Source organism: Rattus norvegicus, chromosome 11 (genome assembly GCF_036323735.1).
Source record: "Rattus norvegicus strain BN/NHsdMcwi chromosome 11, GRCr8, whole genome shotgun sequence".
In the NCBI taxonomy this organism is placed as follows: domain Eukaryota; kingdom Metazoa; phylum Chordata; class Mammalia; order Rodentia; family Muridae; genus Rattus; species Rattus norvegicus.
This window is the reverse complement of record NC_086029.1, coordinates 77,389,524-77,407,400: the sequence shown is the minus strand read 5'-3', so window position 1 is coordinate 77,407,400 and position 17,877 is coordinate 77,389,524. Positions and strand designations below refer to the sequence as shown.

Below are 17,877 nucleotides of genomic sequence, written 5' to 3'. Positions count from 1 at the left end.
TCTCTAGTCCATTGATTTTTGAAGGAGCATCAAATAGCTCAGCTTAGCTCAGCTCTAACCTCTCCACATTTCCTCCGTTTCCCTTGGGTTCACTGCAATTTTCCATGAATGACCCAGTCTAGACCTACCCAAGAGAAGGTTATTCTAAGGCTAAATGTAGGTAAAATATACAAAGAGATATAAGTTTACGTCTTATACTTCTGTCCCTTCCCCAAAACTATATAAATCAGTCTTTTGACGCTTATTGTATCACATTTAAATTGAAGATAATCACCACATTTCTTTACTGACTCAAAGGACATCGAGTACCCCCTTGCATACTATTCAGGGACCTGGAGATACAACTGTGATCAAGAGACAAAGTCTCAGGATTTCTTATAGTAAACTAGTTATGAGGCAATAAGGTAGTTAGGTGGCAAAAGATGCTGTATATACAAGATCTACGATTTTGAATAAGCAGACAGGCGATGCCTTGCTATGCTACTATTTGGGCCTCAAAAGGTTGTGTTCATTAGGATGAGACTGCAAATCTAGTGGGCGAAATGCTTGACGTAATATGAGATTCAGTAAGTTCATATTAACATTCTTATGAAGGATGTCTGAGTCATTAGGAGTTGGCTAGGTTCCTGCCACCCCCCCCCGACTCCCCCTTTAGGGTGAAGGAGCACTTGATGAATGTTTTCTATCTCTTGTTGGAGCTCCTCACTGACTAGTCACAGAACCTGAGCCCTTAAATCTCAGTGTGCTTATCGCAGCTGAAGTGCCACTTCCTTAGGGGAACTTTTCCACTCTTCACTACTGTCTCTTACCCTCACACCCTTAGTGATGCCCTGTGACGTCAGGTTGTAGTCCGAGTTCCGTTACTAAATTGCTGTTTGTCTTTGGTTAGTCTCTCTCTTTTTTGTTTTCCCTAAGAAAGTTAAAATGCCATACTAGATCAAGTTTCAGGCTCTACTCCGGGTTGGCTCTTACATAATCCCACATACTACCAGCTGGCTCCCCTAGTCCAAAATCTCCTCAGAAGCCGAAGCCATAGTCCTTAGCAGGAACAGCGCTAGATGAGAAATTAGGGTAAACCGGAACTTCCAACACAGACAGCAAACACCTGATCCTTACCGAATACCCACCCATTTCGGTGTTTCCAGGCCTTCTTGGATCTTCTTCCGGGTCACACCCCACCATATGATTCCGTCCTGCGTGTCCTTCTTAGAATCCATTGGTTCCGTCTTTGAGGAAGTGGAAGGCTTTAGGGCATTGGTTGGTGTCTGTCATTGTGACGCAGTTAGTTACAAACAAGGCGTGCCTGATCTCCATGGTAACGCCCTGTGCGTAGCTCCGATAGGTCGACGCCTTAATCCAGCCTTCCGTTTCACAGCGAGTGGCTGACTCCCAGGGGCGCGTCGGTGGTGGCGCTGCGCTTGGGTTACCCGAGCTGACGTGGCTTAGATTGGGCGGGGGGCGTCCGGAGTTGTCTGGGACGGCCACCTACAGGTGAGTGGGGTCGGCAGGCTCCGTGGAGAGCTCCGCAACGGCCCTGCGGCGGCCACGGGCCAAGAGCCACGGACGCGGCGCTCAGCCGGCCGCCCCGCCCCTCACCTCCGGGCTCCGCCGCCGTCACCTGCCTACCCTAGGTGGTCGCCCGGTGCCCGCCGCTGTACTCGGCCCGGAGACACAGACACCCGATCAGTCGGCCGGCAGGGTCGTTCCTTCTCGGGGAGCGGAGGCGAGCGAGCTGGTCAGCCCTGCGTGCACGGCCCTGTGTCCGGGCGGCCTGGGGAAGCCAGCCTGGGCACGGAGCCGGGGACGCGGGAGGCAACCTGCCCCAGCCCTGTGCTCATTCGGCCTCTTAACAAAGTTAGTGCTCCCCGGTCGCTGTTAGAGCGATCGGAGGCCCAGGAGTGATCCTGCTGATGGGTTGGGAAGATGAGGGAGAGATGATCCAGGAAGAAGCCTCGAAGGGAGTTCTGGAGGAAAAAACCTTGGTTTGGCCGAGTGGCCTGTGTTTGTTGATGCGCAACAGGAATGCGAACAGGAGGGCGAGCCCCAGGGCAATTGGAGGAAATATTTGCCTGGTTTATTTAAAGCCCCGCAGTTGGTCTGTGGGGAGAGGACAGTTTTGAGAGTAGAACAGATATTTAAAATCATGGATAAACACGTTAACTTGTGGAGATAGTTGGAAGCTCTCCAAGCACTTTAAGAACAGATTTCCAATTTTGAGGAAGACGACTGTGGAAGAGTTTATAACAAAGTGTGGAGGCCTTTCTAGAAACATGAATTAATAAGGTTTGGATGATCGTACTGACCGTAAAGATCAGATTCAGGGAATGTTCTGTTAGAAAAATGAGATGACTTGGAGTAGACATGGGGAAAAAATTGAAGACAACTCAAAAACTCCATAGGTTCAAAGTATACCCAAGTGTTAGATCTCTTGCTTCCAGGAGGCCCTGCCTGGCTGAAGCATTGTGTGTTGATTACACTGCTTATGCTTCCTTGATCCTGGTTGCACTTGTTTGACTATAGAAGTAGTTTCTGAACCTTTTTAACTGCATATGCTATAGGTAAAACGTCTTGAGCATATTTCTAAGTATATTCATTAAGTAGATCTTATGTTAATTTGGATAATGTAAGGATACCTCTGAAAATACACCACAGATACAAAAATACAAGAGAATTAAATAAAAACAAATCTGGCCCACAAGGCTCACAACAGAGTTTGAAGATCACATAAAAACACCTATTGGTTTCTCAAGATGATCGTCAACATTTCCAAGGAAGGAGTCCCACGATTTTTGGGGGTGGGGTTGCCATTCTATTGTAATAAGTCCTCCCTAAAAATAAACATATCTAGAAGGTTTTCCTACACTTTCTGATTGACTTTTAAAGTTTACTTCTTTTTCCCAACACCCCAACCCGTTTGGATTAAAGAGATGTTGATACTATATTTATTTATAAAATATACCATTAACTTCTCTTGGTTACCTACTAGAAATAAATTATTTGTGACACATCGATGCTCATTAAATACCATCTGTTAGTAACAACCTAGACTGAGCTGCATTAAATCCTCTTCCCCCTTTTCAGGGCTGGGACTCAAACCCAGAGCCTTATGCAGGTGAGGCAAACACTCGTTACTAAGCTACGTTGGCAGCCCTTAATGAAGAATACCTTATGAAATAATGAAGAAAATGCGAAAGCCTCTTTCTTATTTTAGATATTTTAGGGTCAGTTATTTGTTGCTTTTTGTTTTTGTTTTCAGTAGTTCCAAATACTTCTGGCTGTCCTGGGACTGGCTGACCAGGCTGGCCTCAAACTCAGAGATACCCATGCCTCTGCCTCCCAAGTTCTGGCATTAAAGACATGTGTTGCCTCTGCCTGGCTCAGTTATATGTGGCTTTGATCAAAGGAAATTCAAAACCAAAGGGTATAATATAAAGCACAATTCTATCTACTTACCTGTGTCTCCATTTCCCGCACCAGAAATTCTGTAAATAATTTGCCCCCAAGACGTATTCTGACTGCCAGTGGTGCATTACCCCCCCCCCCACCCCCATTCGAGTCACAGTCCATCTTTTTGCCACTTAATATTACACAGCAGCTCTGACCTGAGTGTCTGAATCATGAAGGGCTCAAAATAAAGCATTGTGAGTATTCACGTGCTAACAGTAGGAAGTCCTGAGTTCAGCTCTCAGCCACCTTAGCTCACAGCCATCGGTAATGGGATCTGCTGCCCTCTTCTGGCACACAGATGTACATGCAGAGAGAACACTCACACACATAAAGTAAATAAGTAAAAAAAGTTCAATGCCATGAAACTCCATGCACAAATTATTCAAAATACTATGTAAAATTGCTGTCAGTCTCTGTGTATAAAATATATATGGAATATAAATGCTTTTCTGTGTTTGAACTTAGTTCCTGCTCCCAGCATGGCTCTATTATATGTAAATATTATAAATACCCGAAAGTCCAAAGTATTTCAGAGTCTGAAACCAAGAATTTTTACATGGTACATTCAATCTATATTGAACATTTTCAGTAAACATGAATATCAAAGACTACCCCACTCTTTCAGGCAGCTCTACAGCTTTCCCTTGTAGAATTTAGAAGAAAAAACCCATACAATTAGCAGTCCTCTCCCGATGGGCATTTAGGTTGTTTCCAGTCACGAACAGCCAAACACTACTGTGAGGACATCTGTTTCCGTGCCTGCTTATGTCTGTGTGAGTCTATATGTGGAAAAGTAGGTTACCTGAGGGTATGCTTGCGTGAATTGTTATTTTAGCTTATTTAACGTGGTGTCCCCCAAATACACACATCCCTGTTTTCGTCTTGGATTAAAAAATATGGGTTGAGGAAGTCACTCAGGAAACGGGGGTGCCTTTTGGGTGTCACCACCAGCCAAGAATCTTGTGGACTTGTGTTACTGGACAAATTAAATTCCCTGTGTCTTAGTTTACTTGTCTTAAAATTAGAGCTACAGATCCTATCTCCTGGGTAGCATTTTTGGGTAGAATGAATTAAACCCTGAGGATAAAATGCGTCCTATGACAGGCTTGGGACATCGCTTGGTAGGGAGTGGTGTGTATCTGTGTTGTAGGTACCATTTATTTCTAAGTAAAAATCAGGGTTTTTTGTTTGTTTGTTTGTTTGGTATTATGAAATGTTATTTTTTGCTTGTAAAGGTTCTAGCCTAATCTCAAATATGGATTTTTCTGGTTGTCCTATTAACTCTCCAGTCTGTTTGTAGATCACTTTGAAAATTAAGGAATTAGAACCACTGAGAGCCAATCAGAAATGCATGAAAGGAAGCTGAGCCACTCAGTGAGTAGTGGGCATGTGATTCAGATTTCAAAGAAAGGGATGAGAGAGCGTACACAGAGGCACACACTGCTGCTACTGGAGGATAACCTTCTTTTCCTGTGCATGCTCTACTATGGTCTCCGTGGTGAGGGATGTGCCATCTATTTCTTTATTTGTATAATTCCTAGTGAAACACTTCGTACCAGGTACATATTTTTAAATTGATAATTGTCAAACAGTGAAGGCTTTGAGAAAAACTTAAAAAAAATTGTCCACATTTTATTTTAAATTTTCATTTAATTTGTATGGCTGTTTTGCTTGTACGTATGTCTGTACACTAAGTATATGTCTAGTGCCCAGAACTGGAGCTACAAATGGCTATAAGCCACTGTGTGGGTGCTGGGAATCAAATGCATAGTTTCTGAAAGATCAACCACTTGACCACAGCGCCTTCTCTCTAGCCCTAGGCTGTTTATTTGACTTTGCAGTACTCTTCAAATAAGTGCCAGGGTTTATGGCCGGGAAGGTGTGGCGAGCATGAACTTGGAAAGTCTGTTTCTATTCGCCTGTTTTGTAGAAGCCCGGCCCTCATGAGTAGCTCTGTTTTAGTTTCCTGTTTAGTTGCTCTTGTGACTCTGGCTCTTTACAAAATGACAGCAATCCCATTTTCCTTGTGTGAATTTACCACAAGTTTTCCTGTTTGCTGGCCTTACAAGCATATTTGCCACAGAGAGAGTTAACCATCTGCTCCATTTAGCTTCCGTGCCCTCGGATGCCTAGGCTTTGAGCTATACAAAGCGTCAGCTGTGTGAGAGATGCCTTTCACTCCTTAGTCGCTTACAGAAGACACTCTGGTTCATGGACTCACAGTAGTTGTCTTTAACTGGTCCTCACCGTTCTTCATCCTGGGATGAGGGAACGGACATTGACAAGGTAAGATAGCCTAGGAGCATGGTGTGGGGGAGCTGCTGGCAGAGTGTCACTTGGTTCCAGGACGGCGCCTTTCTGCCATGCCATCCCCTTCACACCCACCTCTAGGTTTTCTCCACTCAGCCCATCTTTTAATGATAGTTCGTGTGCAAGGCGTGTCAGGTATAGTGCTTCAGGTGAGTATGTATGCACATGCCCACACCCTAACACGCTGTATTTATTTCTTTAAAAAGCCTATGGCTTAAAAGCCATTGGGGAATCCTGAGTCTGCGATTTCAGCCTTTTTTCTCCTTAATCCTAAAAGTAGTACAGCACAGTGCAAGGCACCCTGAGAAGTAAGTGCACGCGGGATGGGCAGGCCTGCAATGGAGTCGGGTCCGAGCTGGAAGGGATGGAAGGCAGCCAACTAATTAAGGGTTGATAGGTCAGGGTGTGTAACAAAGCCTGGCTTTAGGCCTGAAAAATCCCTATGAATATGCTAATTACCCTGGGTTGATTACTACCTACTGTGTGCCTGAAGCCCAACCTCATATACCATACTGACTGTACAGCTATCAATGAAAACTTCCTACTGAATGGCTTAAGCATAATTGTTTAATAATTTGTGAATTTTTCTTTTAAAAACTACTTATTATAAAACAAAACATTAAGAAAACCATGCTATGAAATATCTCTCTATATACATATATATACATATAGATATTCATAAGTTACCATAACAGATATAACTTGGTTGCTCACTCCATCGTTTATAAGGATAAATGTCTTTTCCCTTTCGCTGTGTATTGAGGAAGATAGGTCCTATGGACAGTGGAGTTGGACACTGTCTAGGAAGTTCAGAGTGTTCCTCAGACCTCTGCATTTTCTGCAGACGGTAACAGGCTGGGTGGCATGGTCTGAGTTTCCATCCTTTGTCAAGACTTAAGAAGGTAGTTATGTTCTTTCATCATGAAGCCATGCAGTCTGGGCTTTGCTCTGTCAGCTGACGGCTGGTCAGTATCTAGATACATGCATGCATTCATTAGGCTTTTCAAAATGTTAGCGCAGTCTTTTCAGAGTAATTTGTTGGGGTGTGGGGAAGTGGCGCACACTGTGTGTGCTCGCGTGTGCGTGTGTGTAGGTCAGAGGTCAACTTTGGGTGCCCTTAGGAGCCCTAGCTCTTTTGAGACAGGGTCTCTCACTGGGACCCGTGTTCATTAGTTGGATTCTGTTGGCTGCCCAGTGAATCTTGGATTTTTCTTACCTTCCCAGGGCCAGGGTTACACAAGTGTTGCCAGACCTGGTGTTTTGTGTCATTCCCTCCTCTACTATATGCTTCTTGGGAGGTAAAGTTCATGTGGGGAGGGCAAGATAAACCCTTACATTATCTGCTTTCTACAGCCATTGGTTCAGATGAGATACCTAGCTAGTTATATTCTCTCAGATTTACATTTACGTATAGGTTTTGGTCTATTGCAATTTCACCTTATGTTAATTCAGGCCTTCTGTTTAGCCAGTGGGAACTTGTTCACAGGTGATTGTAATTGTCTTTGCTAGCTTCTTGCTAGCTTGCAGGTTAAGATGCCTGTGTGATTTTATATCTCCTGCTTTATGGGACTAGAATCAGCCACTTCTAAGGAAGCATTCTTATTAGACTCTTACTTTGTAACAAGACCGCCATGTAGGTACTGAGATTTATCACTGTTACTAAACTCATTTTTAGTAGACAGTTGAGGAAAATAAAGATAAAAATATAAGGTAAACACCAAAATAAACTGATGTGCCCAAGTCAGATTTCAGATCATTTTAAACTGGGTTATATATTTCTTCTGTAGTACATCTCTGTCCTCTTATACTGAAAGCTTGATAGAATTAATCTGTCCTTAATTACTAATGTGCTTTAATTCTGCATTCCACATATAATAATCTAGGAATAATAATACCCAGGCTACGACTCTGATAGTTAAAGACAACTTTACAAGAGTTATTTGTTATTGTCGTTTTTATATAGATTTACATTCTTCCTAATAGCCGTAGTTTTATATGTTATTAACACACAAGTACCATATCCTGCCTGTCCCCTGCCCCCTCCTTGGGCTGCCCTGACTGTATGGTCACAACCAGTCTTCATGAGAATTTCTTTCTACATTACGGTTTCTTTAAGTTTCTCCCATAGAGTCTTTGGGAAAGTCTTTATAGAAAATGTTCTACAGAGTTTCTTGCCTCTGTGTAGCATCTCGTCCGTGCTTTTTATATGTGGCGTTTATTTTTGCTGGAAATGAAATCTTTGGCTCATCGTTTTTTGCATATTTTAAACCTGGAGCTTTTCTAGCCCAGGTATTGTTGCAAATCAGTTTTGTGATCATCTTACTTCCTTGCCTTAGTGGGCATTGGATCTTTGACATGAGAGGAGTGAGTATTTAAATCTAATAATTTTACTAAACAATGTGATTCGTGATTTTGGACTGATAGTCTCAAGTACCTGGTGAACTATTTCAATATAGAGTGTCAGATGTGTTTTTAAGTGTCAGGAAAGCGTTCTTGGATCACACTCCCCCATTTCTCTGGTCTTCCTTTGTTTTCTTCAGAGAACCAGGTTGCTTTTAAATATTCTTGTTTTCATTCTGGTTAACTCTTTGTTTTTTGAAAACAAATAAAACTATTAGAAGTAGTTATAGATTTAAGTAAAAAGTTTTCAAAGATTATAATGTAATTCCTAGTTTTTACCCAGTGTTTTCTGAGGTTAACATACTACATTAGCAATACGCCAAAGAAACATGCGATCACAGCGTTTGGGAGACCAAGGCAGAAGCAGTGTGAGTTCAAGGCTATCCTGGGCATACCCTATCTAAACAAACAGAAACACACTATTTGAGTGTGCATTACTAGTCATAGCACACACGCGCGCGCACACACACACACACACCATACCAAACTGTACCGTCCACATAGATACCGGGCCATATGAAGCTATATGATTTGATCCTGTTTGTACCACTGGGATAATGGAGCATCTCCCCAGATAAGGGAGGTCCCTGAAGCTAACACTTAAGGAGGAAGGCCCTCCTCATGTCAGCCGTTCTTCTTTATTTGGCCGGGCACATTTAGTAGTGAACAAATGCCAACTAGTCCTTGTGCTTCTCTTGGTTCGTGGCCCTCCTGTGGCTACCATCTGTTTCTTCTTGAATGGATACTACTGAAACCTGATTTTGTGATGGTTGTTGATTTTGACTGTTGCTGCATTCACCTTGGGAGTTGATAAGAAACTTGACTAAATTGGGACCTTTTGTTGTTTGGGGTTGTGTGTTTTATTCAGATTACCAATCTACTTGCTTTGTTCTTGTATAGGGGTCCAAGAAGCACACAATTATTTATCTTGCCTGCCTGTAACCATCTTTTGAGCCCATCAGTCAGTTGTTTTGCCTGGTTTGTGTATTCCCAAAGGTGGCGTGTAAATTCTAGAGATGGAATGATTCTGTCTGATGTGGTATATTCTGATACGATTTTCTTTGGAAGATTTATGCAAATATTTATGTCATTGAAAGATTCATTAATGATTACATTCATTCCCTTTGTTAAAATCTCTCATAAAGGGCTGAGAATGTAGAATAATGTTATTGTCTGCATAGCATTCACAAGGCCCCAAATCCTCAGCACCACGAAATAAAATTAAGCAAATTAGCATAGGGGCCTAGAAGTATAGTTCAGTAGTAGAGTGGTTCTATAGCCTTTGTTGTGTAGGGTCTCAGTTCAGTCCTAATACAAAACAAAAGCAGCTCACAAAACTATAGAAAGTTGGGCTTAGAAAGTTGGAAGTGCAGTTTAGAATCTGTGTAGTGGTGAGTTGAGATTCATTTTGAAACTGACAAATGATTGTACCTGGCCCTCCGTACATGTATATGGCCCCACGTTACCCTTCCATTCACTAGATCTGCTGTTAGAACTAGTAGGTAGCTATACAGTGTCCTGTGCTACCCTTCTCTGTTGCTTCCCCCACTCACACATCTGTGAGATTCAAGAAACAGCATCTTTGTGAGGACCATGGCCACCCTAACCCTGATTACTCTGAGCAGGAGGGTGCAAATTACTTTTCATTTTTCATGTAAAGTCCAGATGGCATTTAAACACAGAATATAAAGTTTACCATAGTTTCTAGTGCTATATACACTTCAGTTCCATTTCAGTATTTTTTCTGTCACTGAATTAATATTATCTTATAGAATAGTATATGGAGTGTCAAATGGCATTCCTCTGACTGTGTGACATAATAGTTATAAAAGCAAATTAATTTTCTTACAACTTTAAAAGATTAGGGGCTGGAGAAAATGGGTCAGTAATTAAAAGCACTGGTTGCTTGACCAAGCCAGCTCAGTCAGTCAGCAGGTTCTCCAGGGCTGGAGTGAGGATTAAAAAGAAAAGAGACAATTAGACAATACTGTAGCACGACCCCAGCCAGTTCTGAGGGTGAAGTGGGTTTATTTTTTCCCAATCTGCTTTTATACCATTTTAACCACATGCAAATAGTAAGGTCAATCCCAGGTTATAGGAATAAGCAAGACAATAAACAAAGTCCCATGATCACTGTTTCCAGGGACCTATCAGGATGACCAAGCTACCTGAGCCAACTTCCTGTCCTAGCCCAAAGTTGTATTCTTACCCAAAGCCTACTACTTTGTTCTAACCCAAAATCAGATTCCTGCCTGGAATCTACTTCCTTTTCCTGGCCCAATGTCAGATTCCTGCCAAGCAGCCCCCAAAGCTCTTCACAGCTACTCTTTGAGAGGATCTGGGCTCAGTTCCCAACACCCATGTGGTAGTTTACAACTGCAGGGGAGCCAAAGACAGGATGCTGGCCTTCATGGGTACTGCATGCACATACATAGATGCATAGACTAGACCTACACACAAGCAAAGCACCCATACACATGTAAAAAATTTAAAGCTTATAAAGATTAATATGGAGATATTATATGTTCTTTTTCTAATGTCTTCTTATCTGAACAGTTACATGGTCTTCAAACCCCTGTTAGTCCAGGGCCATTAACTAACTACAGGGAGAGCTCACTTGTATTCCACTGTTTTTCCCACTGACATTCTTTCCCGTTCCAAATTCAGTCTGACGTTCTGTTTTGGAATAGCATGGCCTCCCTTGCCCTGGCTTTTGGTTTGCTCATGTCCTTTATTTTGAAAAACATAGGAGAGGTGTTTTTAGAATGTCCCGTTTTAGGTTTTCCTGGTATCTGCCATAACCTTGGGTTATGGATTAAGGTAATCATATCAGAGGGCATGTTTTATTGTGACAGTTGACAGGGGCATGCGGACAGGTAAGGATGGACATAAGATCTACTTCCTAGGGGGGATATTGTCGTGTCAATACTTTGGTATTATTGTGTAAGGCAATTTGTTTCTTTTATTTTAATATATGTATTTGTAAATGTAAATAGGTACATTTTTATTTGAATTACATTTCTCTCTATGGCTTTGATTAACTTATCCTGTGAATTTTTAATATTGTTTAAATATGTGTTCATTTTTAAATTGTGCACATTTTGCCTACATGTTTGTCTGTACACCAACTGGATGTAGTGCTTGAAGAGGTCAGAAAAGGACATCAGATCCTCTAGGACTAGAGTTACGGACGGTTGTGAGCAGCCACGTGGATACTGAGAGGCGAACCCTAGGCCCTCTGGAAGAGCAGCTGGTGCTCTTAACCTCTGACCAACTCTGCAGACCCCACTGTGAGTCATTTTTCTCCGTGCCCATGGAGCGCTCCTTCAGGTCGGCTCCTTGTCATGTGACCCATTTTTTCCCAGCTCTTCCTGTCGCTGCCTTGCATCTTCTCTGAGTAACCTGCCATTTTTCAAGCAGGAGCTTTTTATGTCTTGCTATGTTTGATTGGCTTATATTTTGTTCAAGAACTTATAGCTTTTGTTATGAGCATGTGGACTGTTGGCCTGTAGTAACTTGTCTTTTCCATAATATTGTCCCTCTTTTCATGTTATTGTGTTGATGACCTTGTGAAATGAGTTGCAAAGTGTCACTTCCTATCTTCTGGAAGTGATATAAACTTGGTATTGTTCAATCCCTAATTATTGGTGGTCACTCACCAATCTAGGTCCCTTGACTAGAAAATCTTATAGTTTCATATTGTGTGTGTGTGTGTGTGTGTGTGTGTGTGTGTGTGTGTAGAGGGGGGGGGAGGAATGTATTCAGGTTCTCTTCTCTCGTACTTTCTAAGGAATTGGCTCATTTTACCTTCTTTCTATGAATTTATGGATGTAGGAGTATTTGTATTTTCTTATTTCAAGTTCCCCATTCTCTCTTCTCTGTTATTGCCAGGTCAATACTGATGTTGTGATGTCAGTTAAAAAAATGCTCACGCTTTCTCATCTCTACTGATCGAAGAGCTGCCTTTGTTTTAATTTTCCATTTACTGATTATTGTTCTAGCCCCCCTCTTTTTTCTGCTTATGTTGCTTTTGATGTCCTTTTTCTGATTCCTTGCAGAACAGCATGGAATACTGCTTTCAGCTGCTCACTAATGTAAAGATTTACAGTCTATTCTGAGAGGGATGTCACTGAAATCACAGGGTTTGTCAGGAAAGCTACATCAAAGAGTGTGAGCCCAGGACACATGAAGAGGGAAATTTCTCTGAACCTTGGCGTTTAGTTGAAAAATCTGAAAAGTATAAATCTGGATGAAGGAAAACTTAAGATTTTTGCTCATAAACGGAACTATGATGAAAGGAAAAGCTTTAAAGATAGTCTTTACAATGTACTTGACCATTATGTCCTTGTAGTTAAGGGTTATCTTCTTGCATTTTATTTCTCATATTGATCCTAGTGATGGGGCTTATAATATGGGATCTGTGCAGGCCAGGGTGTGTCTGCACCGTGCACACTGCCTGGCTGCACACTGCATTTAGCGTGTCCCCAGTCACAGTTGCCTTGTTTCACATAGATGACATGGGTACCAGCATCCAGCAGCACCGATCTGCTCTGCTTATGCTCTAGCAGCCTGTGTCTGCCTCCACCGATCCTTGCGTTTTCTTCTCTGTTTCACCTGCAGAGATGCTGAGCCGATTATCGGGATTAGCAAATAATGTTTTGCATGAATTATCAGGAGATTACACTGGCTGGACTACAATGACTTCCTCGGAAGCTGTGAGTAGCTCTGTCACATCCACACTGATGGGACTCACATTCTGTGCTCTTCTGAGGAGCGTAGCTTAAGCTAGAGGAGTGTCAGCAGCCTCCCTCGTGCCAAGCAGAGTGAGGACGCTCACCAACAGACAGAATTGAAACTGTAAATGAACCTCTCCTGTCATTGTCAGACAGACCGCTGTGAGGATAAAAACAAATCTAGAGGGAAGGCTCTGCTGTCTGCTTAGCCTGTTTAGGATGGCTCTGTCTCAAGTCCTCGTCCTCGTCTCCCTCCTTGGGACGTGACTCCTGTTTCAGGGGAAAGGAGTAAAGAAAACATCTATTTACTTCTATAAACTCACTTTCTACTTTCTCGTAGTTTACATTGTGTTTTCTGACTCTTAAGGAATTAGAAGTCCATTAGCTTTTTGAAAGGCAAATGGTTAAGGAAAGCTTGTTGGGTTTTTTTTGTTGTTGTTTGTTTGTTTGTTTTGTTTTTTAATCTTTCATTTTTATTTCCTTTGTTTATTTTGTTTGAGACAGGGTCTCATGTATCCCAGGCTGGCTTCAAACTTGCTGTGTCCAAAGATGGCCTTAGACTCCTGATCTTCCAGCCTGTGCCTCTGCATGTTGGGATCGTAGGTGTGTGCTGCCACGCTGGTTGGTGGAATGCTGGGAGTTGAAGGCAGGCCTTAGTGCAGTTACACAAGGCCTTCCCCTCAGCTAAGCCACACCCTAGTCCGTAGCTCAGCTTTAATTTTAAGTGTTGGCTTCCTGCATTACATAGTGTGTCATCCTCACCTTCCTTTGTTTTCTTCTTTGATAAAATTAGGATAGTAATGCTTAAGATGGCTGTTATTAGATTAGGTAGAACTCGGTTTCTAAAGAGAGGAGCTGGGCAAAAGACAAGGCGAGGTCGTGGGAATTTCTGAGGGTAGTTGTCCCTGAGCATTGTTTTGTTTGTTTGTTTTTGTCTAAATATTAGGAATTACCCCAGGGTTCTGCCATGGAATTGAATAATAGTACCCAAAAGGACGTTCTGGATCGCCTGGCTGATGCAGAGAAGTTAGTGCTGGAGCTAAAGGATATCATCAGTAAGCAGGATGCTCAGCTCCAGCAAAAGGACGAAGCTCTGCAGGTACCGTCGTCCAGGCCGCTTGCCAAGCACTGGAGAGGACCGGGCATTGGCTTAGAGAAGCTGGTTCTTCTCTATGCAGAGCTTAACTGCCCGCCTTAAACGAGCTGTGTGCTAGGTAATAAATTCACATTTATTGTCTTTGTTGTCCGATGACAGGAAGAAAAAAAAGGAGCTGAAAGCAAAATTAAAAAAATAAAACTTCATGCAAAGGCCAAGATCACGTCCTTGAACAAACAAATAGAAGAATTGAAGACACAAGGAGGAGCTGCCTCGCCTCCAGAAGTGCAGGCAGAGGAGCTCTCCAAGGTATGAGGACAGGCTGCAAACATGGCGCGTCCTGAGCTCCAATGGAGCCTGTCTGCACACAGCGCAAACAGCTGTGATGTGAAGCGATAACAGCGAGAATGCCGCCCTTTCTTGTAGTTCGCCCTGACTGGAGGTCATGTGGGCAGAGCAAGGGCCTACCCAAGTGTGAGGTTGAGCTGTTAACCCAGACCCTCAGAATTTTAAAGGGCTGACTGGAATAAGTAAGTCCCGAAGAGTACTGATATGGACAGAGAGGAGAAGAAGCCCGTGCTGCTTGGATGAGTTTGATTATTGGTCCTGCCCCCAAATCCTTTCATTCCTTAACTAATATAGATTAGTTTCTATTCCTAAGCAAATAATGATAGATTGATGTTGCATGAACTATGGCTAACTTGCCTGGATCATCCTGGTCTCCCTGTAAAGAGACTCCCTAGTTTATGGCTGTCAGCGCAGAGCAATGTGGGACCAAGGAAGGCCGGCCTTAGAGAAGCATGGTGTTGCTCAGGGCACATTCTCTTCAGCTTGCCCTCCAGAGTCACATTCGGGTATCTACTTAGAGAACAGCAAACATCAGTTTTTTGGAGCATTTGTGCAAATTATTCTGAGGCAAGTGTGTCACTCACTGCACACTGGTTACAAGTCAGCCTAGCCCACCCTGCAAGGGACATCGTTTTATTTCCTTAATCTGTCTGTTGCAGTCTCTGACTACTATACTGTTACTCTCAGAAATGTTACTTCATGGGGTGGGAGCAAGGGCTTCAGCTTTGGAGTCACAGCCCCTGAGGGCCCTTGGCTTAGCCTTGCTGGGCGGGGACTAGTGCTCAAAGGACACTACCTTTCCTTGTTTGCACAGGGATTTAGCTCAGCGGAAGAACAGCTATGCCAAGTGTCTGAGGCTCTAGACTTAGGCCATGGTACAGCAGGAGCCCAAGGAGGAGGAGAAACAGAGTAGAATTGTTTAGCATCCCAAAGTTGATTCTTTTCCTCCTTTATGGTTCCTATGGTAACTCTTCCCCTGGCTGTGGTGGCAGGCCCTGACTCCTTCCTATCCATGTTTGTCCAGGTTGTCAAACCTCCCTGGAGTCATGCTTTTTAAATTATGTTACGCTCTGCTTTTCATTTCAGCTCACTTCTTCCTTAGCCCTCAGGCCTTAATGTGTCAGCTTCTTACACCTTCATTTCCTCTCCCCATTAAATAAATGATGTCCAGTTAGTCCCAGTCAGTCCCAGCAACCCGTTAACTGTGGTATACTTAGTGTGGAGGTAGGGGGAGCACCGGGAGGGGGAGAGAGAAGACAGATAAGAGGCAAGAAGAAAGTGTCAAATCCCTTGAAGCTGAAATCACAGGTATTTGTGGGACCTTGGCTTGTCATGTGGCTCTGGGATCCAAAGCCCTAGTCCTCATAGACTGAAACTGAGCTCTTTTCAGCCCGAAATCCATTGTTTTTTGTTAGTTTTTGCCTTGTTCCTGTCACTGGTTCTGTTTCAGACAGGTTTCTCTACGGTGTCCTGGCTGTCTAGATCAGGCTGCCTTCTAACTCAGATCCTCCTGCTCCTACCTCCTGAGTGCTCCTGTCCCATTAATGAAACTGCAATTAAATGTCTCCAAAGGACCAGTAGTGTAAAAGATGAAATATGTATGAATTACAGCTTTTCTTTTTTTTTTTTTTTTTTCTTTTTTCTTTTTTTCGGAGCTGGGGACCGAACCCAGGGCCTTGCGCTTCCTAGGTAAGCGCTCTACCACTGAGCTAAATCCCCAGCCCCAATTACAGCTTTTAAGTAAGTGACCTTATCACATTTTTCAGCATGATAAGAGTTCAACAGAAGAGGAGATGGAGGTAGAAAAAATAAAACATGAACTCCAGGAGAAGGAGAAATTAATTAGCAATTTGCAAGCCCAGCTGGACCAGGCGCAGTCAGAACAAGCCTCCCAGGTAGGAGTGAGTCACCTCGTCATGATTAAGTTACAAGTCACTAATGGCCAACGGGTACATGTATGGTAATGCGTCTTTTTTTTAAAGGATATATCAATATTGTTTTATTTTGTACACCTTAACATTACAGTTTGAAAAAAATTACAGTAGGTAGTAACCAATACTTAATAATATATAACATGCACAAACTGTTATATTTAAAATTAATTTACATACATTTAAATATATTTCTTGAAGGACAAAGAATAGCCTTTGAGTTCTGTTTTTTTTTATTCTTTTGTAAATGCCTCTTTTTACACAGTCAGTAACTATCTCCCATCAATCAGCCCTCCCTGCCTGCCCCTCCCTCCTTCCTCCCTTCCTTCTAAGTCTAGTAATACAGTGGTGTGAGGTGCTCCTGCTGGCTTTTATACACACTCAGCACGTGATTAGCTCTGCTCTGCCCCATTGCTTCCGGGTTTTCTTTGAAGGCTTCAGTTTCTGTTAACTTTTGTGTTTGGTCTTTTTCTTCAGTATTTATTATTTTTATCAGTTATTTTTATTATTATTATTATTATTATTATTATTTATTTTATTTTTTATTATTCTCTAGATTTATTTTTTCTTTTTTAACTCAAGATATTCTGTTTTGTGTTTTGTTTTCTCTTCTACAATGAGTTTCTTTTATATCAATTTCCTGATGAATTACTGCTTTTTTGAACTTGTCTAATTCTGATTTTGCCATGTCTGGCTTTTTAATGCTACCTCACAATTACTCGCCCTATCTTGTATGGGAATGCTTTGCCCCCACGCATGCACTGCGTGCTGCTTAGTGCCTGTGGAGGTCAGCAGAGGACACCAGATCCCTGGAGCTAGACTTAGCGATGGCTGTGGGAACCAAGCCTGTGTCTGCTGCAAGAGCAACAAGTGCTCCTAACCACTGAGCTGTCTCTAACCCTTCTCGTGCACCGATCTCATCGGGTATTTCGACTGGATCCCTTTCTACTCGTGTTTTTGTGTGAAATTTGTTTTTCTAGATTTGCTTTAGGGAAAAAAAATTCATAGACTTCTGTTTTGTGGTTTTGTACTCAAATATCTGGGAGCTAGCTTTCTCCGACTTGTGGCCTGCCTCCTCCCACCTTCACTCTGATCTGCATCAGCAGGGTGCAGCAGGCATAGCCGGACACTGGAGTCAACCCACTGTCCATAACAAACTGAGGAATGTCTGCGGGGAAACACTGCTTAGCAATACAAAAGCAATGAATTGTAATTTACTGGTCTGCCTTCATTTTGAACTTCAAACTGTATACTTTTGAATTAGAAAAAGCATTCAATTTTAATTAAAAGAATTAACTTTATATTTTATTCTTGTTTATCTTGTTACTCATACTGTCTGCATATTCAAATTAACACATTACCATATTACGTACAAGTGCAGCAAAACAAAATCATTCAAACTGAATCGACTTGACATGAAGTGTATATACACTGGTCATTGCACACACACTGCCTTTGCAAAACCTCAGTCAAGGGACTGGGAGATGGCTTGGTGGTTAAGAGCACTTTTAACTGCTCTTGTAGGGGACCTAGGTTAGGTCCCCAGCATCTGCATCAGGAAGCTACAGCCAGCTGAGGGTCTGATCGATGCCCACTGACCTCCGCGGGCATC

At 42.6% G+C, this 17,877-nt stretch overlaps 1 protein-coding gene across 12 annotated transcripts in view; it reads left to right on the top strand.

Moving 5' to 3' along the window:
• Positions 1-1,235: 1,235 nt before the first annotated feature.
• Positions 1,236-17,877, top strand: part of Golgb1 (golgin B1) — a 57,593-nt gene continuing 40,951 nt past the window's right edge. For 5 of the 12 annotated variants that reach the window (XM_017597867.3, XM_008768700.4, XM_008768699.4 and 2 more), the window contains exons 1-6: positions 1,236-1,491; positions 11,296-11,447; positions 12,778-12,872; positions 13,837-13,989; positions 14,146-14,295; positions 16,101-16,229. In XM_017597867.3, coding sequence (XP_017453356.1) covers positions 12,780-12,872; positions 13,837-13,989; positions 14,146-14,295; positions 16,101-16,229 — 525 coding nt within the window. In that variant the 5' untranslated portion in view covers positions 1,236-1,491; positions 11,296-11,447; positions 12,778-12,779. Of the gene's footprint in view, positions 1,492-11,295; positions 11,488-12,777; positions 12,873-13,836; positions 13,990-14,145; positions 14,296-16,100; positions 16,230-17,877 lie in introns of all 12 variants that reach the window. The other 7 variants (XM_063270269.1, XM_063270268.1, XM_063270265.1 and 4 more) reach the window with 3 other exon arrangements.